Below are 23,687 nucleotides of genomic sequence, written 5' to 3'. Positions count from 1 at the left end.
GGAAGGGCTGAGCACCTTCCTGCTGGCAATGGGGGGGGCAGGTTCTGTCAGCAGGAAGGATTGAGCACCTTCCCTCCGACAATCTTAGGGGGGGCGTTGGGGGGGTCCGATAGGAGGAGTTGGGCACCCTCCTGCTGGAGATCTTCGGGGGGGGGCTTTTGGGGGGGTCCGGGGAGGGGGGTTGGGCATATTAAACCCGATTCTGTAACCGCGTCTGCAACATGGACGTCGGTTATAGAATCGGGTTAACTTTGGGCGGGTGTAGGTCCGATTCTGTATAGGATGCTCGGACCAGCGTCCTATACAGAATCCTGGCCTAAGTGTCCACAACAATGAAAACACCAAAAGCTTCCACAGGAAACAAGAAAAATCCAAAAACAAAGAAACTGTGGAAACAGTATTCTTGATAAAACGTTTTAATAACAAATGTTCTTCACAGATAAAAGCGAAGCAGGCAATACAAATTTGATCCAAATGATACATCAAAGATTGGTGGTGTGGACCCAACACGGTCCGTGTTTCAGTTGAAAAACCTTCCTCTGAGGTCTGATGGAAATACACCACAGAATTTAAGTTTGCATGGAATCATCCAAATATGTGTAGACAAAAACATCGAACGCTGGATACATTGGGTGCATCGTAAGCATTTTTAGAGGACCTTTGATTGTTCATATGTTCATGCTGTTCATCTTGTATAAAACTTTAATAAATATTTATTTATTGAAACAACAAGAACAGGGGGCGTGGCTTAGCGCGCACACAAAATGGACGTGTGATCGCGGCGCTCCTCTCAACCTGGCAACGGTCGGCAAAATAAAGTTTTCCCCTTCAAGCTGATTTCGGCGAAATCTATCAAAAAGAAGTGCGGGAGCATGGCTAGCACCTGACAAAATAAAAACGAAACCGGTGGGTCGGCGAAAAGGCAGAAGCAGGATCAAATTACACCAAGTAAGGTCCCGCTTCCTGCTGAAGAGTCGGATGTGCTGAGCAAAGCAGAAGTTATGGAGGAACTGAGACAGATTAAACAAATGCTTAAAGAAACAGTGAGTAATATGGCTGAAATGAAGGAAGAAATACTAAATATCCACAGACAAATGGAAATAAATAATAAAAGAACAACTGACTTAGAAGCTAAAATGAAGGTTTTAGAATGTGAAGGAAACAGATGTAAAAATGACAGTTTGGAACTGATTCAATTGAAAAATCAGCTGGAAGATTATGAAAACCGAGGAAGAAGAAAGAATATAAAACTTTTTGGAATGCAGGAAAATTTGGAAGGGAAAAATGCTATACAATTTTTAGAAAATCTAATTCCTAAAATACTGCAATTGGATTTTAAACAGCCATTGGAAATAGAAAGAGCGCACAGGATCCCAGTAAAAAATATGGACAAACAAGGCAGACCAAGACCATTAATATTTAAAATGTTAAGATACCAGCAAGCAATAGAAATTTTAAATGCTGCCAAGAAAGATAAAAATTTAAATTATAAAGGATCCAAAATATGGTTTTTACCTGATTTTGCTAAAAACACAGCAAACAAAAGGAAGAGATTCCTAGACTTGAGACCTCAATTAAAGGAAAAAGGATATAAATATGGATTGTATTACCCAGCAAAAATGAGGGTATCTTCTGGGGATAAGTCTTTGTATTTTGAAGATCCGGAAAAGCTAAAGACCTTTCTTTCAAAATCAGAACCTATGTCATTTTAACATAATGGAAGTTGAAATGAACAGAAAATATTAACACTGGATTTGATGGACATTGTGCAAAAAATTTAATGTAAAACAATGAGACTTTGGAATACTGAAGAAAGAAGAATATGAAATAAAGAACAGGAAATAAAATGAACTAAGGAAAAAGACAAATAAAAAATATAAAGAAGTAATAGACAAGAAAGATGGACTGGAAACTCAAGAGACTAAACTTTAGTCGTGTAAAGATTGGATGGCTGGAGTAAAGAGTGATCAGAAAGAAATAAAGGACTTGAATAAATAACAAAAGGAGAAAAGAGAAGAATGCACCAGATAATAATACAAATGGATAAAAGAAGAAAGCAGAATGGATAAAAAAAAAGGATATTAAATAAAATGACAAATGACAGTCAAGAGACTAAAGGAAAGAAGGATATAGATAAGAAAACAATATGAAAGATCAGTTAATTTAATAAATTAACAAACGTAAAGTAATGAATGAAAGGATAACAAAAAGAAGAATATAGAATGGACTAATCATAGACAAAATGATCTATGACATTAGATGCAAGTAAAAGAAAGGAAATGAAAATGTAAAATAAACAAGAATGATACATAATATTAAATTATTGATAATTAATAATTGAAGGAGATTACTAAAAGATTAATTATAAAGTTTGATTTTGTAATATTATAGTTTCAAAAGGATTGGATATTAATTGGAAAAGAGGAAAATGTATAAAAAAAAAATTTAATAATAAATTTAAAAATAAATTGCATTTCAGAATGAAAAAAAAATGTTGATATAAAAATAGATAATAAAAATTATAAAATTGTAATCAACTTTTAAAGAAATATATGAAGATATGGATATTTGTATTTAGATATTAAAAGGATGATAAGGACTGCTGGAATAGAGTGTATGAGATATAGGAAAAATAACACTACTATATTAAATATATGTTTATGATAGAATTTTGTGATATAAACTAAAAAATTGGGGAATATAATTTAAAGATTGGTAAGTGGATAAAAGATACATTAATGGAATGTTAAGAGTAAAATATAGTTAAAGTTATCAAAGGTTAAATAACCGATAGAGAATATAATTATTTTAAAATGGTAAAAAAAAAAAAATAATAAGATTTTATGCTTAGAAGAGAGATATACTAAGATACACTGTGGAAAATTAATGAGTTTATTTTAAGAAATAATATAGGGGATATTAATTAATATTGATTGCCTAGGGGAGAGAGGGTTGTTGGGGTTACTGTTCCAATGTGTGTCCTTAAGCAGTCATTATATTGGGGGGGGAAGGGTGGGAAAAAGATGGGTTTTAAAGATATTACTAGAATGATTAAGGAAAAGATCAATAAAGGGTTGGATACTTCAGGAGTAAAAATTTGTGTCATTGAGAAAAAAATTTTAGATCTTAAATATGAAGGAAGGAAGGAAGAAGATTATGATGAGAAGTTTAAAATATATAATGTCTTTTAAGATATTTTCTATTAATGTCAATGGCCTAAATCATGTAATCATAGCATTTTTAAAAAAGCAAAACGCGGATGTTTATTGTTTGCAGGAGACTCATCTGAATATAAAGGAATCACAAAAACTAAAGGGTGGGTGGGTAAAGGAATGTTTTTTTTGCTCCAGCAGCAGGTAAAAAAGCAGGGGTAGCAATTCTTATAAATAAAAAATGTATGGCCAATTTTAAGGTAATAAATTCAGATCCACATGGAAGATGGATACATATTGATATAAGTATGGGAAATAATACCCTGACGTTGTTTAATATATATGCCCCTAATTCGAATCAATCAGAATTTTTTAAAAAGCTACAGAGTATGTTGTTACCACTGGCTGCTTCTAATTTAGTGGTGGCTGGAGATTTTAATGCTGTAATGGATCCATTATTAGATAAAAAACCAGGTAAAAACATAAAATCTTTAGGTTTAGATAATTTGGTTCAATCATGTGATTTGAAGGATATATGGCGTATTCTTCATTTTAATGATCAGGAATTTTCATTTTGTTCACAGGTTCATAAATCATTTTCAAGAATAGATTATATTTTTATTTCAACACATAAGGTGCAACAGGTGATTAAAGCTTCCATAGATCCTATTATTATTTCGGATCATGCGGGAGTATGGATAGAATTACAATTGGATCAATTGGAGAATGGAAGACCTCTTTGGAGATTTGATAATGCATTGCTTGTGGATGACAAATTTTTGGAAAATTTTAAAACACAAATTAATGATTTCTTTCAAATGAATTTAGTGGAAGATACATCTATTGAGAATGTATGGGATGCATTTAAAGTAACTATGAGAGGTAATATTATATCATACTCAGCTTTTGTTAGGAAACAGATTAAAATGCAGTATATAGAATTAGAAAAAGAAATTAAAATATTAGAAGCTAAATTGGTAAGTAAATGGGAACATGAGGTTTTGCAAGCTCTTTTGAAAGCAAAAGGTAAATATAATGAATTAACTTCAAAAATGATAAGAAGAGATTTGTTTTCCAAGCAAACAATGTATTATGGAAATTCTAATAAGGCGGGAAGATTATTGGCAAATTATCTTAAAGCAAAAAAAAGAAAAACAAATATTAATGGGATAAAAGAAGATAATGGTATAATAACAAATCAAACAGATATAATTTTAAAACAATTTCTAAAATTTTATAAGGACCTGTATTCTTCCGAGCCTTATTTGGAGAGACAAAAAGATGGTAAAAATTTTTTAGATTTAATTAATGGACCTAAGGTTCCTGATCATATAAAACGGAGTTTAGATGAACCTATATCATTAAAAGAATTAGAAACAGCATTGAAATCTCTTAGAGTTGGATCCGCTCCAGGTGGTGATGGTTATACAGTAGAATTTTATAAAACATTTCAAAATGTCCTTTCCCCATTTTTACTAAATTTATATCAAACACAACTTATAAAAGGTGATATTAAAGGTACTATGGCTGAATCAGTAGTAATAGTTTTGCCTAAGCCAAATAAAGATCCTACTTTGGTTTCGAACTACAGGCCTATATCTTTAATAAATGTTGATAACAAACTATTGGCGAAAATTTTGGCTTTGAGATTAGCCAAAGCTCTCCCACATATTATAGACACGCATCAGACTGGTTTTATTGCTAAAAGACACTCCTATAATAACTCTAGATTATTATTTCATATGTTAAATTTATCCAAAAAAAATGGATGAACCGGCTTTTACAATTTCATTGGATGCAGAAAAAGCATTTGATAGAGTAGAATGGAATTTTATGTATCAAGCTTTAGAATGGTTTGGTATAGGTTCTGGATTTATACAAATGGTAAAAACATTGTATAGCTTCCCGATTGCAAGATTAAGTATTAATAATATGATATCTGAAGGTTTTAAATTGCAAAGGGGAGTTAGACAAGGTTGTCCTTTATCTCCTTTGTTATTTGATGTTGTATTAGAACCCTTATTATTAGCAATACAGCAAGCAGGGGGGATACAGGGTATTCCATACTCTGATATAGAATATAAAGTTTTGGCATATGCGGATGATATTTTACTTTATTTGAGAAATCCAGAGTCTACATTATCATGTCTATTAGAATTAATTGATATGTTTAGTAAATTTTCAGGTTATAAAATTAACTGGAGTAAGTCGGAAATTATACCTTTAAATGTTCATTGTGTAAAAGGACTATTTGAAGATTTTCCGTTCATATGGAAGGAAGAAGGATTTAAATATCTTGGCATTCAAGTTAAAAATACAATTGAAGATACCGTAAAAGAGAATGAAAAATTTGTATTAAAAAAAGTTACGGAGTTGTGTGAGCAATGGAACCCTTTACATATTTCTTGGTGGGGGAGAGTTCAAACTATTAAAATGATGATGTTGCCTGTAGTTTGTTACCAAATGAGTATGATACCTATTTATTTTCAGGGGTCCTTTTATAAAAAGCTTAATAGCATTTTAACGAAATTTCTTTGGCTTGGTAAAACACCTAGAATAGCTTTAGTAACTTTGCAAAAATCAATTAAGGAGGGAGGGGTAAATTTTCCAAATTTTTATAGGTACCATCAAGCCTATATTCTACGTCAGGGTATGTATTGGATCCTCCCAGAACTTATAGATAATGCACCAGATTGGTTGTATTTGGAATGGCGCCTTATGTTTCCCCTAAATTTAGTTCACCTTCCAAGTATTAACATGCCTAGAAGATACAGAGAAAATAAAATATTAATGGATACTTGGAAAACGTTGAGGTTTATTAGTAAATTAACACCTATCCCAATAAACAAGTCAACTAATCAGTCTCTATGGATAAACTCCAAGATCAAAATTGGCGGAGCTCAAATCCTTTGGAAGAACTGGATTATTGCAGGCATTCGATCTCTAAATGATGTTATTTCAGAAGGTAAACTGCTGGAATTTTCACAATTGCAACATAGATTTGGTCTTAGTAAAACACAAAGTTTTAAATGGTTGCAATTGAAGCAGGCCATTCAGGTTGGGTTCCCTGAATGGAAAACATTGAATAATCAATATAGTTTAAAGTTCTTATATTTTCAAGCAGACTTCCTAGGACATCAAGCCGCATTGTGGTATAAATTAATATCTGGATATTTGAATAAAAAACCAAAAAATGGTCTAAGAGACATTTGGAGCATTGAGATTAAGCATCAAATTACTGCATCTCAATGGCCACTAATTTGGTCTTGGAGAATGAGATGTACAGTGTCAGCATCTATGAGACAAACTTGGTTCTTTTTATTACATAGAGCTTTTTGGACCCCTACACGTTTGCAAAAATTAGATAGTTCTAAGTCCAATAAATGCTGGCACTGTAATCTGGAACCTGGGACGTTGGATCATTTACTGTATCATTGTCCCTACATTAAAAGTTTTTGGAATGCAATTTGGCCACAAATTAATAAATTGATGGAAAATCATGTAGCAATATCATATGATACAGTGTTATTTGGAATGATGAGAAAAAAAAGTCAAATTTCACCAGAAAATAACAAACTTTTATTAGTCATGACAGGGGTTGCCATTCAGCATATAACCAACAATTGGAAGAATTATAGTAACCTAAATTATACATTTTGGTGGAATACAATATGTCATATATTCAAAATGGAAAGAGCAATAGCAATACAAAGAGGGACATATACTAAATTTATAAAAATATGGGGGCCATTGACAAAATATTGTAATGAATGAATAGTAGGATTTCTCTTCTTCTTTTCAATATCTTCTTTATGACACACATGGAGGGAGGGGTAGTGAAAATAATTTTTACACAACATGCTATAATATGATATACAATATGTAATGGATGATTGGAAAATACTTGAAGGGAGGGGGGAGGGAGAGGGGATAAAAATATGTTTAGAATATTATGTATTAGATATAAAAGTGATATTGAGTATTCATTAATTGTAATTCAATATTTTGTACACTTCATGTAAAATTTGAAAATGAATAAAAAATTATAAAAAAAAAAAAAAAAGAAACAACAAGAACAAAAAAAGCTAAACTATCCAGGAACATAAAACATTTGAAGTTAAAATTATCAGACACAACTGCAGTTTTCAATAAGTATAAAATTATCTTTCCCATTGTGTTCTCTTATTTTATAATTCACACAGGATACAGATTTGGGATAGGGAGTCTGTCATTAACACAAGACTGAAAAGGTCTAGGCTTATGAAAAATTACTTTATATCATGAAGAATGACTGTGAGAAAGTCTAAACAGATGCATAAACTAATCAGCTATTAAAAAACTGTTTTGTGAGGTAATGGAAATACCGAGACCCTGTATGTATGAGGGGTGATCAGATCAATTTATCTACCTGTGTATGAAAGAAAATAGCAAACGTGTTGAAACAAGTCTGTGCATATTGTGACATGTGTCGAAAGTTTGTGACATGTGTCGAAAGTTAACTCATGTACAGTTTCAGCTCAGTGTGAGTCTAACATTCCAAGAGACAGGATGTCAGGAGAGTCCTTGTGCAAATCAAGTAAGAAACCACTAGATTTGGAGCACTATTCAGTGATAAAATTTTTCACAAAAGAAGGGAAAAAGCCAAAGGAGAACCATGAACACATGACTGTAGTTTATGGTGAGTCTGCCCCATCATCCTATAAGTAAAATTTTGGAGCAAGCTATTTAAGTAGGGTAGAGAGTCCATTAAAGATTACCCTCACACTGGACGGCCTGTGGAAACAACTTCCACAGAAAAGTGCAAGAAAGTCAAGGATTTAATTTTGTCAGACAGACGAATTAAGGTTTCCCGAATAGCTGAAGTGGGCATCTCGGCAGGCACAGTTTGGAAAATAATTCATGAAAATTTGGGCATATCCAAGGTTAGTGCAAGATGGGTTCCAAGAACGCTGACACCATGTCAGAAGGCCACGAGGCTCCAGTGCTGTCAGGAGAACTTGAAGATGCTCCATGAAGACCAAGTGAATTTTTTTCATCGTTTGGTAACTGAAAATGAGACTTGGGTCTATCGCAGAGATCCTGAGTCCAAAATGGAGTCAATGCAGTGAAAGCACAAGTCATCCCCCACCCCAAAAATGTTCAAGACATAAAAATCTGCAAGCAAAGTCATAGCAACTGTCTTCTGGGATGATGAAGGACATTTGCTTCTGGAGTTCATGCCACACAAGACCACCATAACTGGGGAGAATTATACCAACACAATGATCGCTTTGTGGGAGTCAATCAAGGAGAAAAGGTGAGGAAAACTCACAGCAGGCAAGCTGCTTTTTCATGACAATGTACCGGTGCACATGTCACAACAATCACAAGCTGCCATCTGAGAATAGGGTTTCAGCTGCTGAATCCTATAGTTCTGACCTGACTCTCTAGGATTATTTTCTGTTCCGAGTTTTGAAGAAATCTCTCTGTGGACAGAGGTTTTCAAGTGATGAAGATGTCAAGGAAGCTGAGACATCCTGGTTTAAAGGTCAAACGGAAGAGTTCTTTTCAAAGGAGGACCCAATGATTATGGATCAATTGCCTATATGGGATGGAAAATCCTACATTTCATAGGTGGGAGTAGTAGAGATTGATTTTAGTGGAGCATTTACTAGGAGATTCTGGGCAATTGCCCCTTTCACCCCTTCAGGAAACACTGGGGACTCAATTACATTGCATTACATTAGTGATTTCTATTCTGCCAATACCTTGCGGTTCAAGACGAATTACAAAAGAAGTTAATCTGGCCATTTCCAGAGGAATTGAAGAGCTAGTTGTTTCAGAGAATTGGGAAGAGTCTTGCGGTGTTAGTTTGTCTTCAAGGATTTCTTGAATAGCATGGTTTTTATTTCTTTTCTAAACAATTTGTAGTCTGGGGTCATAATAAGTAAATTGGAGAGTTGGTGGTCCAGTTTTGCTGCTTGTGTGGCTAGAAGGCCATCGTACAGTTTTTTTTTTCGTTTGATGTCTCTTGATTGGGGGATGCATGAATGGTTTGTGGGTTCTCCTATGTCTGGTTAAGGTAGTTTGGATTAGGCAGTTGTTAAGGTAGGCTGGGCTGTCTCCATTTATTGTTTTAAATAGTAGGCAGTAGAATTTAAATTGTACTCTTGCTTGTATCGGGAGCCAGTGTGAGTCGAGGTATGCCGCCATGATGTGGTCGTGCTTCCTCAGTGAATAGATAAGTCTTAGCGCTGTGTTTTGAACTGTTTGTAGTTGTTTTATCATGGTTGCGGGGCAGGGGAGATAGAGTATGTTTAAGTTTAAGTTTAGGATTTTATATACCGCCTATCAAGGTTATCTAAGCGGTTTTTACAATCAGGTACTCAAGCATTTTTCCCTCTCTGTCCTGGTGGGCTCACAATCTATCTAACGTACCTGGGGCTAGAAGACCTACGACTAGGGACTGGACCAATAGCTGGAATTGTATTCTGTTGAATTTTCGAACTTGCCTCAAGTTTCTCATGACCACGAATGATTTTTGTATTGTTTTGTTGATTTGTGGTTGCATAGTACAGCATCTGTCTATCGTCATTCCTAGAAGTTTCAGAGTGGGTTGTAAGGGATATGTGATTTAATTTATTACTAGATTTGTTATGGTTGGGGTTTTTTTATTTTCGAGGAGAATGAATTTTGTCTTGTCTGGATTCAGTTTCAGTTTGTGATTTTTCATCCATGTTGCTACTGCTTCAAGTGTCCTGTGTAGTATGTCTGTCATGGAGGACGTTGGTTGATGAGGGGATAAGTTGATTACTGCCAGATTAAGTATTATATTACCTCGTTACTGCAAGACCCCCTGGGTCAATGGCTTGGGAAAGGGACGAGAGGCTTTTTTTTTGCCACCACTGCTGATTTTGATTAGTTCATTTCTTCAAGGCATAAAGCTTTGGTTCCTTTGGATCGATGCCTGGACTTAATTGCTAATTAAATCTCACTGGGAACAAGAGCTTCATTTGGAGTTGGGGGACTGGGACATTTTCGGGAATATAGGTGGCATCCCCAGGTTGGTGACTGGTACGAGACTGTGAGAATGTTATTTTTGGGTACTTTTTCAGGCTTATTTTTCACAGGCCCAATTGCAAAAAGTGGGCGGCATTGACACACCTTTGTGTATCAAGTGTAGAAGGGAACCTAATACATTATTTCATTCTTTTTGGGGCTGTTTGTGTATTCAAAGGTTTTGATCCCTTATTGTGTGATATTTGACTAAATTATTAAATTGTGCAATAGCGGGAACTATTGAGAATTTGTGTCGGATGTCCCTGGTACCTTTTGGGGCTTGCCTAAAAAGGGGTGTGGGGGTGTATTAATGTGTCATAAAGTGTGTCTCCAGGCTCGCTAGAGTATTTTACAATCCTGGATGTCATCGGACTCACACTCTTATTGGAAATGGAGAGCTCAAGTTCATACCCTGGTCCTATGGGAAGCTCAGGATGTGAGAGGCTATCTGAAGAGACACAAGCATTTTTTGCTTACTTGGAGTGTTTATCTAGACTCCCTGAACCCTAGGAGCCGGAGTTTGATATTGAACACACTATAGGACGGGTTGGCGCTGCTTTCAGAGAGAGAGGATCTCTTTGGTTATTTTATAATTTTTTTTTTTTTAGGGAGGGAGGGTGAGGAGAAGAACCGGAGGTTATAAGAATTAAGGCCTCTGAAGCTGTTCCTTTTAGGGGCCAGGTGGTGGTCCTGCTATATTAGAGTGTATCTGGGATGGGGAGATTGGGTTGGTTTAGGGGGTGGAGGGTTATGGGGAGGTAGTGTCTTGACTCTCTTGTGGTCCTTTTGGGGGTTATTAGTATTTCTTTGCCCTCTGAAGAGTAGGGGGGAGGTCAAAGCAAATTTCTTACTTTTGTTTTCTGCCGGTTTGCTGTCAGTCATATTGTCTATCATTTGGTGCCTAATGGAGATGATGATCTAGTTTTGAGACCACACCAACTGTACAAGATGACAGGTTGGGAAGAGGGGGTTCATGTGTAACCATAAAAATGATGACCACACTTGTATTCTTATTTCGCTTGTTATATGTTTTGTGCAATCATCAATAACATTGTTTAAACATAAAGGGATTCAAGTCATTGCAGGAAAAGTTGGATGAAGTGTATGGAGCTATCAGGTGACTCTATTGAAAAATAAAACACATTTAAAAAAAAAAAATTTCTTTCCTACTGAGGTAGATAAATATTGACTGCCCCTTGTATACCACATAAAATGCAACAGTAACAAACAGCTGTCGACCATTTGACTTTTACAAGGAATCTGTCTTTAAGATAATCTGGTGAATATTTATAATAAACAAACCAAAATAGAGGACTAATAATAATAAGAATTCTTGCTGTTCTTTTATACCGCTCTCAGAAACCCGTAATGTTCAAAACACATCAGTGTGTTTTGAACATTACGGGTTTCTGAGAGCGGTATAAAAGAACAGCAAGAATTCTTATTATTATTAGTCCTCTATTTTGGTTTGTTTATTTTGATTTGTTCAAGAGGACTTAGTCCAGTTTTGTGGTTAAGAATATTTATAATATACAGTAACATTATAGCCTTGATCAGCAGCATGTCTTATTTTATCCATTGTTCTTGTGAAAAGGGAATCCATATAACATAATAACTTTATTCTATACCACCATAATCAGACAACTTCTAGGTGGTTTACACTGAAGAGAGCTGGTCAATCGGCAAATTACAAAATACAAATAATAAAAGTACAACATATTACTCAAGAATAGACAGAATAAGATTATTAAATTTAGTGTGGCTTATCAGAATAATTTTAGAAGGTGAATAGTTCAATACCTATTCTGGATATATCATTTTTGTCCTTGGTACAGTGAATGTATAATGTGTAAGGTGACCGTAACTGCTTTGTGATCTCCATATTTGCAGGCTGTGAAAAACCAGAACCAGGTGGAAGTGATGGATGAGGAAGCCATGTCACAAATTCATAAAGGCCATGACACTATGTGTGTGGTATTGACTAGCCGTTACAAGAACCTAGACACTGTGCGGGCTGTTTGGAGCACTGGAGACATCAAGGTGAGGTCTATGATTTGTTAATTGTGTCACTAAAGCAGTGATTTTTCCTTCAGAGAATCAAAAATAGATTGCTGGCCTACCCGCAGTCTAAATCTAGAGCAGACATAAGGTAAAAGCTATTAGTCTTGCTATGTATGTTCTGCAGCTTTGCTGCTTCCTTAGTCAAAACTTGAGTCTGACATACATACAGATAACATAATTATAAATGCTAGAAACCATAATTTAAACCATAATTTAAATCAAAGTAAAATCAATTAAGCAATAAATAAAGACAAAAAATAAAACAGGAAAAATAAAAGAAGTTGTTAATATTACCTCTCAAATTGTACCACACTGTTCAAAAAATAGAGCCATTTCCAGTACTGAAAGACTACAAAACCAGTGTAAATAAGCTTACTACAGACAAAATAGCTTACTTGAATTTAAGAATCTGAATCAGAGCTGAATAAGATGAAAAATCCACTGTGAATCATTAACAAATGTAAATTTAAAAAAGAATTGTAGGGGAAAGATTTGCATAAAAATATCTGTTAAAAGTCAGTCTAACAAAGCAGTGCAGGCCAGTTCATTGATATCAATCAAGCTTGTAAAAGGTTGCAGAAACTAAAAATGAAAAGATTACTTGTATGTATAGCAAAAAAAAACAAAAAACAAACAAACTTGACTCTGAATCTTAAAAAACTTCATATTTAAATGTTTTTATATGCACAGAAAACACCAGATTTAAGTAAAACTAAAAGTAGTGCTGATTTATCTTTGCATAAAAATGCCATAAATCTTACCTAAAACCCAGTGATTTTGACATAAAACAGTTACAGCAAATACTATCTGGTACTGGATTCAATTCCTTAAACAAAGCGTTTTCCACCAAAATTATCATCAGTAATCTCATTGCTGCTAAAACCCTTTGAAACGGCTGAGAAAGTTTCAAAAACCAGCTATTTTAAAAAAGGCCTTCTAAAAAAAAAAAAAAAAGGTGAAAGGTATGTGTGTGGGGGGGTACAATTTCTGAGATATTCTCCAACAAAGGAACAGACAAAAAAAAATTAAAACAAAAATAATAAACTATAAATATAACAAATACAAAATTTAAAACATAGAGGCAAGTATACATATTTTTAAATGCAAGGGTGAATCAAAAATTAAAGGCAAAGCTAGCAAACAGAACAGAGCTAGCAAAATGCAAAATATATACTCGTACATTGCCTGTTGGCTAGTTCGTCCACACACTGTGCAGCTCTCGGCCTTTATTTGTGTGGCAGCCAAGATGTCAGAAACATGGACACTTCATTGCAAGATTGCATCATCGAAAAACAATGTACAGTAGTGCGCTTTCTTTGGGCAGAGGGAGTGAATCCTTTGGAAATTCACCATCGGATATTGACTCGGTATGGACATAGCATCATAAATCAATGAAAGATTTCTTAGCAGATAAAAAGGTTTAAAGCGGGAAAAACAGGTGTAACCAACAAAGGTCGTTGTGGTTGTCCAACATTGTGCACACATATTCATTGTGCATTCATATCATTGCATTCCCCCCCAAAAAAAATCTGAGACTTAAAATTCATAACACTAAGGATTATGGCAAATAATTGAACCCCCCTCCCCCTTTTTTTATTAAACCTTGGTAGAGGTTTCTACCATGACTCGGAGCGCTAAATGCTCAGATTGTTTGATCTAAATTAACTATATATGTTCTGCCATTTTTGGCCATTACCCTATATTGCTTTCTGATATATATGTTCACTATAACATTCAATTAACTTTGTTTGGTTTTTAGTTTTCTTGTATGTGGTCCTTAAGATTATTCCTTTGTTTAAATTATAAATGAAGTATGTTATTTATTTAAATTTCATAACTAAATTGTACCCACACTGGATTCTTTTCCATAGGCCTTTTGCATGACCCTTCATGTCTTCTGAAATTCTATAGTGTTGTCCCTTTTCACACATGCTGCTTCTAGATTGTCATTTATAGCACTGGAGGATTTCATACTTCTAATATGTTTATAATGGTTCTCTTTTCTACACTCATTCCAGTTTTTTTTAAATTTGTTTTATTTTTTACATCTGTAGTTTCCTTTTTTTTGCTTCTTTTGTAGACTTATGTTTTTATATTTAAGACAGCCAAGGTATGTGGTTTTAAAATACCACTTCTGGATTTTCATAATGTTATAGGGCCATATTATGAGGGTCATTTCATAAATAATGCACACTAATTTTTTTTTTTTTTTTTTTTTTAATTTACATGTTTTTTTAATTTCAAGTATTTCTTTACAATCCTTCAATATAGTCTCCCTGCTTTGCAATGACTGAGTCCCAACATCCGGGAAGCTTTATTATTCCATCCAAGACACCGTTTTTGTTCAATTGCCGAATGGCTCGGGTACCAGAGGGGAAAAAAGCTCTTCCAGAGATGCAAAATGATGTCCACGCTAAAGTTGTTTCAACTTTTAAAAAAGGTCGAAGTCTGGACTCATGTCTGGACTGTAGAGAGCATGAGGTAACACCTCCCAGCCATATTTGTGTAGTTTTTCAATGATGAGTGGAGAACTCCATCTTCCCCACGACCAAAAATATTTTGACGAGCTCAATCAAAAGTTAAACAAATGATGATTTCTGCTTATGATCATGGAGGCATCATCATTACAGACAAAGTTCCAAGTGGAAGAAGTGTCACAGCAGTGTATTATAGTGATTTTTTACAAAAAATGTGCAGAAAAATGCACAAAACCTGACCTTAGTTGCTCTTGGCTGGGCCACTCATTATTCATGACAACGCTCGCCCACGCATATGAAATGTCATCATTGAAAAACTATGCAAATATGGCTGGGTCTACCAGACTTTGACCTTTTCCAAAGGCTCGTATTCTTCAAAATAAACACTTCTTTCACAGTTGGATAGCACTGGAGACTGGATACAGCTTGCCTCATACATAGAACAACACTCTTCCTGTCCCGACAGGACGCTGGTAAAAGCAAGAAAGCAAGCGACATAACGTATATGGGGAAGTGAAAGTGATTATGGCGGTATAGAAAAATAAAGTTATTATTATTAAAGCCCTGAAGAAACGGTTGTAGACCACGAAACGTTGGCTAAGGCTAATACATTGTATCACTTACACCTTCACAGCACAAAGAAGCAGCTAGTGATCTCAGTCCTGCATGAAAGAGTAGTGGTTAAAGCACATTCTCTCCGGAAGTTTTTTGCTGATGATGTGGGTGGAGGAGGCTTGAGCATTCATGCTCTGCCATGATAATACCTGAGGCTTTTTCTTCCGTTGAAATAGTGCTCTTAGACAAATAAGTGGAGCATTCTTATTTATTGATATTAAGCTCAGGACATGCTCATTTCCAGTGGTATTTTACAAAAGGCTCGATGCACAAGGCAGAACAGTCGTTTCACAAATTTACACCTGGAGAAAATGAAAAGCAGGCACTTGACAGCTTCCATGTGGATATGGATTCACGTCCAAGTATAACAGGTCCATTTTACAAGCCTATATTTATAAGTGCTGCTAAAGAGCACTTTTTAAAATGTGTGAGTGCATCTGAACTAGTGCAAAACATGATAGGAAATTATTTTATCCTGTATATGTGTATTCTCATTGTAAAATGGGGAAATACATAAGTTTTTGATGCACCTAAATCATGCTGTCACCAAATGGTCTTTTTCTTCATGGTATAAAATAACAGCTTTCGGAAGTAATTTATTCATGTAAATCTACACAAGCAAATGCTGCTATGTATATGTAAGTATTCCTAAAATCGATTTATTTTGAGGTCAGGCTTACTCTTTTAAATCCCAGACTTAAAATTTACCTCCTTGTCGTATTCTGAGTATTTTGTAAATCCAAAAGATATGCTTGCGATGGAAAAGAGTCGATTAAGGAAGAAGGGAACACATGGATTTTAAAAGCCAAAGGCTATTAAAGACTTGTATACTAAGATATAACACTTTCTCCACTCAGTCACAATTTCTTAAACAGCAATATTCTGTTTGTGTTCAGCAAGTACAGGTAGCTTATGCTCAGGACTGAGCTAACTTTGCTGTATATTTATACTTGAAAGGCAAGTTACTTATGTCAAATTCCATTTCATTGTCAAGTTGCAATTAATTTCACATTGATTCTCTTGACCAGTGGTCTCAAATTCACGGCCCACCAGGTACTATTTTGAGGCCCTCGTTATGTTACCATTGTTCTAGAACATGGCCCGCCTCACTGCTGTAACCTCTGGCAAGCACTGTTCTGCATTTGTACACGAATGTGAGGTGGAGTGAAGAGGACAATCGCATACAGATGCAGGAAAGCGCTTGTGTGAGGTTACGGCAGTGAGGTGGGCAACGTTCTAGAACGTAAGGTAACCATTGGAGGCAGTGCAGCTTGTGCGTGTGTACGTAATCTCGTGAACTCTTGTGAAATTTGGCACCTCTCCTAGCAGTGACTGCTTGATGTAAGATGGCAGTTGTGTCCAGTGCTGGAGGAGGTGAGAGCTGAAGGCGGTTGGAGATGTGATCACCGGACATTTAAGGCACAAGTCGGATATTGATTCTCTCTTCTACAAAAAAGCCTAGAGGACTACACCAAAATCTTGTCTCTTGCAGTTGATACTTAAATTTTGCATGTGGTAAAACTCTTTATAGTTTATAAATCTTTCCTTAATTGCTTCTGATCATTTCAGCTATACACAGCTGAAAGCAGTGCAACATGCAGAAAGTGAAAAACTATCTAAACTTCACTTTCTGCATATTGCACTGCTTTCAGCTATGTATAGCTGAAATGATCAGAAGCAATTAAGGAAAGATTTATAAACTATAACAAGTTTTACCTCATGCAAAGTTGTCATTTCTTTAATAAGACAGTAAGGGCTAGATTCACTAAACCCACTGATCAGATCCAGTCCATGGCCAGGCAGGCGATTCACTATCTTGTTTGCATGCAAATGATTTGCACGCAAACTCCGACTCAAAACCAATTGAGTCGGGGCAGAGCCCTGACAGTAGTGACAGGAGAAGCAGCCTCCTGTCATTGCTGTCAGGGCTTCTGCCAGCTTCTTAAATTTTTTTTTTAATCGGGCCATCGCCCTTTAAATTATGGCAGGAGGGTTGCCTACTGCCATCGATCCCACTCTCGACTCCCCTCACCCTAAAAAAAACAAACGAAGTGGCAGGAGGGATGCCGACTCCCTCCTGCCACCCACCAGACACCCCCTGCCCATACCTTTAACGGAGCAGGTGGGGTGCTCAATCCCTTCTACTCCATTGCCTCCTGTGACGACTCTGAGACCTTAGGCCCCGCCCTGGTGCGTCATGTGATGCACGGGGCGGGGCTTATTGCCATGAATGGCTCAGGCGCCTCGGGCTCTTTCCTTGGGAGGGGCCTGAGGCGCCTCAGCCAATCAGAGACTTCCTTAGTGAGTACCTAAGAAAGTCCCTGATTGGCTAAGATGCCTCAGGCCCCTCCCAAAGGAGGAGCCCGAGGAGTCTGAGCCACTCAGGGCCTTAAGCCCAGCCCCGTGCATCGCATGATGCACCAGGGCAGGGCCTAAGGCCTCAGAATCGTCGCAGGAGGCATTGGAGCAGGTGGGATTGAACACCCTTCCTGCTCCATTAAAGGTATGGGGAGGGGAGTGTCCGTTGGGTGGCAGGAGGAAGTCGCATCCCTCCTGCCATCTGTTTTATAATTGGTGGGGGGGAGTCAGGAGGCTTTGGAGCAGGAAGGATTGAGTACCCTTTCTGCTCCTTTAAAGGTACGGGGGGGGGCAGGAGGGGACCATGGAGGGGGTGTCCCTTGGATGGCAGGAGGGAGTAGGAGTTGTTTTTTGGTGGGTGGGGGGGAATCAGAAGGCATTGGAGCAGGAAGGATTGAGCACTCTTCCTGCTTTGTTAAAGGTACGGGGTCAGGGGGGACCAGAGGGAAGGGGGGGAGCGTCCCTTGGATGGCAGGTGGGAGACAGCATCCCTCCTGCCTTAGGCGGTGACAGCTGAAGGGCATCAGCACGCGGGGTGGTGGGGCATCGGCATGCGGGTTAAAACCACAGGCTGGCAATGTGTTTTTTGCTGAATATATAAAAAAGGAAGAATTCCTTTTTTATATATTCTGCAAAAGGACATTACCAGCCTGTGGTTTTAAAGGTCAGGTTAAAACCACAAGCTTGACTGCGGGAAAGGGCAGGAGAGTCGGGGCAGAGAGCAGGAAAGGACCTGAGTGACTGGTCCTCATTAGTCGCTTATTTTTGGATCGGTCAGCCCAGTCAGTTTCCCTCATTTTTTTTAAGTAAATCGCTGCCTGCCTATAGTTGAATGCCGTTCCCCCCCTCATTTGCATGCGCGGATCGGAGGATGATCGGGACAGAGGTTAGTGAATTGGATCAGAGGGAAATCTGGTCGTAAAGGAGTCGCTAAGTGGTTAGAACTTGATCGATGGGCTTAGTGAATCTAGCCCTAAATATTTTGTTCTGCAGCCCTCCTAGTACCTACAAATCCAAAAGGTGGTCCTGCAAAGGGTTTAAGTTTGAGACCGCTGCTCTTGACTGTTCTCCATTTTCAATTTTCATAGGGAAATAAGTGACCTTACTACACTTGATGTAGATCACATAGCACATCATTCTATCTTAAAACTGAAAAAGTACATGTAAGGAATTGCAATTTACGTTTAACCCATATTTTCTTTTTATCAGACATCTGTAGATTCTGCTGTAGCCATCAATGACCTGGCTGTGGTGGTAGACCTCCTTAACATTATCAACCAGAAAGCGTAAGTAATTACTGGGGGAATATGGGAAAGCATAGCTCAGGGAACATGAAACAGTATCTCCTCAGTGGATTCAAAAACAAATGCATTTATTAGCATTCCCAGTAAACAATTAAATTTTTAATCTTGACAACTGTCATCAAGGTAACAGGTTGTTCACCCTTTCCAAGGTAGGGAGAATGAGAGGGCACTCTACAATTGAAAGGGGATAGATTCCGTACGAACGTAAGGAAGTTCTTCTTCACCCAGAGAGTGGTAGGAAACTGGAACTCTTTTCTGGAGTCTGTCATAGGGGAAAACACCCTCCAGGGATTCAAGACAAAGTTAGACAAGTTCCTGCTGAATCAGAACGTACTCAGGGCTAGTCTAGGTTAGGGCACTGGTCTTTGACCAGAGGGCCGCCGTGTGAGCGGACTACTAGGCACGATGGACCACTGGTCTGACCAAGCAGCGGCAATTCTTATGTTCTTATGTAAATAAAACCTTACAATTTGGTTAGCTCAAAATAACTTAAGATAACAGCTGGTATAAAAATGGCAACTAAGCTGATAATGGAAGAAAGATGGGATCCTACTGGCTTCATGGGCTTCCTAAAGTAGTTTTATACTTTGTGTAAAAGACATTATATAAAGGATTGCCACATTACTTTGTGAGTTACCTAGAAATTACTGTTCCCTAGAAATTACTGTTCCATAGCCAGGCTTTTCAGACCATGACAAAGGAGAAATTAGATCTTACCTGCTAATTTTCTTTCCATAGTCTTTCCAGCCAGTTCAAATACACAGGTTTACGCAGTCCAACCAGCTGATAGAAACTGAAAACTATAGGCTTCAAAGATTTTAAAAAAATAAAAATTTTTTAGAGATCTTTTTATTAGAAGTTCAAGTCAATGTTACAAAGAAAAAGCAATATACATCAGACATAAGAAGCAAAATATATACTGTGTAAAAATGTACTTCTCAAATATATAAAGGCCCAAACCAGAAGCTCACTTCCGGTTCACCACACAATTGTTTCCCACATATTCACCTTTATAGGACCCCCAGGGACCCCTGAAGAAAACTTTTTGTCAAAACGCGGACCATATTGGGTCCTGTATCCCTAGGGGACTAGGTCCTTTAAGGCTTTTATGTGGATAACTTATTTTTATGTGGATGAATTTATTTTTATTGGATGATTTTGATGTAACTTTGACTCTTTCAAATAAAGTCCATTTAGGAACATCGTCACTCCACAGAGTTTCTTTTGGCATGCTCCCTGGACATCAGTTTTGTATTACTACAAGACAGACTGTGGGAACTCATCTGCTCCTGTTTCATTTCTAAAATTTTCAGTGTATTAATTTGATTTCTTCCGTGTTTTGCCCTCATGCTTTGGAAGTTTCCTGCGGCGGGAGATCATAGACTTTGGAGAAAGTCTGCCTCTGGGGCGTTCCCTGCTCCTGCTCTCTTTCCATCCCCCTGCTTCCTCAGGGCACCTTGGGGGCATCCAATGATGTGGCTAACCTAGCAGAGCTCCGTGATCAAGATTTGTATGGGTCCTGGGATCTAGCAGACGATCCTTTTGTGCGCAGGTTCTTCAGACCTGGTCATCTTGAGGATTTTATTTCAGAATCCCTGCAGGAAAAAAAACTGCAGTCGGATCAGTCTGTGCAGGTGGAATTCTCATTGATGAGCGATCAAACACCGCTCTCTGCTTCCTTTTCTGATAATCCAGATCTGGTCCATATTCTTTCAGAGATTTGGGGTAACCTGGAGAGTCCACTAAAATGCGCTCAGGCCATGTCGAAGCTTTAACCCATGGCGGCAGAGTTTTTACCAAGCACTTTGCATCACCGAAGGTGGACCCAGCGGTTGCTCAGGTCCCTAAATGTACCTCTTTCCCCTCTGATGGAAGGGTGGTTCTGGAAGATGTTCAGGATAGGCAGGTGAACTTTATTCTCAAACACCTTTTGGATTCTGTGGCGACCAGTGTCAAGGCGACTGCGACCACGTCTTTTGTCGCCTGGGTGCGCCATTCCAAACTCTGCCATGATCTTTATATCGTGGTTCTCTGTGATCTGGATTTCTCATCTCTGGAAGTTTATCAGGCGGATGCCTTATATGATATGCTGAAAGTCTTCGCCAAGCTGGGCGCTTAGTCAGTGTTTGCTTGGAGAATGCTGTGAATTTGGACACAGTACTCCAGTTGTGGTCGTACCATCGCGCGGTACAGCGGCATGATGACTTCCTTCGTTCTGGTCGTAATACCCTTCTTAATAATACCCAACATTCTGTTTGCCTTCTTCGAGGCTGCTGCGCATTGTGCCGTTCACTTCATTGTTGTGTCCACCAGTACACCCAAGTCTCTTTCAAGGTTACTTCCCTCTAATACTAATCCCCCCATTTGGTAGCTGAACATCGGGTTCTTTTTCCCTATATGCATGACCTTGCATTTCCCTACATTGAAGTTCATCTGCCATTTATTCACCCACTCCTCCAGTTTGTTTAGGTCCCTTTGTAGGTCCTCACACTCTTTCGCAGTTCTAACCCTGCTACAGAGCAAATTTTATAACTTCACACTTCGTCCCCGTTTCCAAGTCATTTATAAATACATTGAACAGCAGCGGTCCGAGTACCAACCCCTGCGGAACTCCGCTCGTGACCCTCCTCCAGCCTGAGTAGTGACCCTTCACTCCAACCCTCTGCCTTCTGCCTCTGAGTAACTGCTGTTGTTTCATTATCCATAGTTTCAAATAAGTATAACACTCCTACCCAATGACGGCACATGCATCCCCCTGGGCCGCAAGGAGATAATCAAGTGCCATCCGATTTTGGAGTGTTACAATACGTTTGTCTTAACTCTAGTGAAAAAGATTGAGTAACTGCTGTTGTTTCATTACCCATAGTTTCAATAAGAATGGATAATTGTCTTATAATTTGGATTAACCTACCTACTCCATAAGTTCCATACCAAACCGTTCCCCTTCAGAAATGAGGAAAGCGCTTATCTTTGGTCGGGTAAGGGGTAATTCAGAAGGATTCTCACAGGGGGTAATAGAAATCTGATGTAACAGGTCCCATACCACCCCTCGTGGAGCCACCGGTATGCATAGGGACCACAAATCCACCAACAATTAGCATAAGCAGGTAACAAATAATTACTAACACCCGTAAGCCAGGCAAATTATTGTTTATCAGTAAAATAGGTAGAAACGGTAATATTATCCAGAGAAAGAGAAATATGTAGACCATCAGAAGAAACATAATGTTGACATGAACTTTTTCCAGCATACCAGGTGGTCTTATCTATCCTTTTAGAATGATGATAAAGAAAACCTTGCAAGGGTCTAAGTAAAATAGGGGCTGGAGATGTATTAGGGTCAAAACTAAGAACATGACTAGATAGTCCCTGAAGAAGAGAATATTGAACAATAGAGGAACAATTTCCATCGTGACTAAACTGAGGTGAGACCTATCTAGTGCGTGCCATAAGGTAAATAGAATAATAACAAAAATAAAAAAAATTCCATGCAACAAGTCGAAAAGGTAACTCTCCAGAATGATGAGGAACTGGGCACAAACCCAGCAATTGCTTACATTAGCATACCTAGCTACACAAAATTTCATTTGCTCATATGAATTTCCCTGACCCACTAAAGGTTGGGAAAGGTCCCATTCTACAGAAGTATGAGGGGGAAAAAGAAAATAAATGTAGCACACCAAATAAGTAACATGACTAAAATTAACACCTGTTCAGTATAACAGAAAAGATAAAACAATAGAAAAATATAATAATACAAAATACACAACTATTCAAAAATTGAATCAATATAGATTCTCCTGATATGAACTAGTACTGTCTTTAGTCCTTTATTTCTCTACAAGAGCAATAGATATGCTCAGGAAATCAGGAATTAGCAGTAGATGCTGGTTTAATGTCTTTCACGTGTACCAATGATGTATACCCTTTTAATTTCACTGCATAAGGGAACACCACATCCACTTGAAAAGGTCCATAAAAGTATGACTGGGTCCATATACTTCTTGTATGTAATTTCTTTATAATTCCCCCTGGTGAAACCTATAGACTGGAAGAGCTTGATCCATGCACTGACTCGGAGTCCGCTGTGATTGGATCTCTGCTATGGCTGTCTGTAATGCTACAACATAATCAGAAAATAAAGCAACATTAGTACAATTCCCAGGTTTCACAAAAGCAAGGGGCATTCTTCTTCCAGTGGCAATTTGGAAAGGAGTCAAAGCAAACCAAGGCAAATGCCTATTGCACGCTACATAAAGTGCCGTTGGCAAATATTTCAGCCAGTCTTTAGTCTCCAGTGGCATAATTTTGTGCAACGCAGTTTTAATTAAATCATTCACTTTTTCAACAAAACTATTCGACTCGGGATGGTAAACTGTTATAAATTTGTGATTAATCAATAATGAGTCTGCCAATGCTTGTAATACTGTGTGTTTGAAGTGGCTGGCATTATCTGTGGCCATTTCATAAGGAATTCCATGCTTTGGAATAATTTAATTTAATAATACTTTTGCCACTTCTCCTGCTGTCTCTTTAATGCAGGGATAAGCCTCAATCCAGCCTGTAAAAGGACATACACATGCCAGTAAATACCTGTAATTATGTCTGTAAAATCCACATGCCACTTCTGAAAAGGTCCTTTCGGGATAGGCAAGGTGCCTGGTGCAACACAAGTACCCCCT

The 23,687-nt window shown here is 37.6% G+C and overlaps 1 protein-coding gene across 15 annotated transcripts in view; it reads left to right on the top strand.

The window, feature by feature from the left end:
- The window catches only part of KATNB1 (katanin regulatory subunit B1), a 301,411-nt gene that overhangs the window by 223,441 nt on the left and 54,283 nt on the right, over positions 1-23,687 (top strand). For all 15 annotated transcript variants that reach the window (XM_033941729.1, XM_033941728.1, XM_033941724.1 and 12 more), the window contains 2 exons: positions 12,081-12,230; positions 18,911-18,987. In XM_033941729.1, the coding sequence (XP_033797620.1) occupies positions 12,081-12,230; positions 18,911-18,987 (227 nt within the window). The remainder of the gene's footprint in view (positions 1-12,080; positions 12,231-18,910; positions 18,988-23,687) is intronic.

Source organism: Geotrypetes seraphini, chromosome 4 (assembly GCF_902459505.1).
Source record: "Geotrypetes seraphini chromosome 4, aGeoSer1.1, whole genome shotgun sequence".
In the NCBI taxonomy this organism is placed as follows: Eukaryota; Metazoa; Chordata; class Amphibia; order Gymnophiona; family Dermophiidae; genus Geotrypetes; species Geotrypetes seraphini.
The sequence above is the reverse complement of the archived record's forward strand: the minus strand, read 5'-3'. Positions and strand labels throughout refer to the sequence as shown.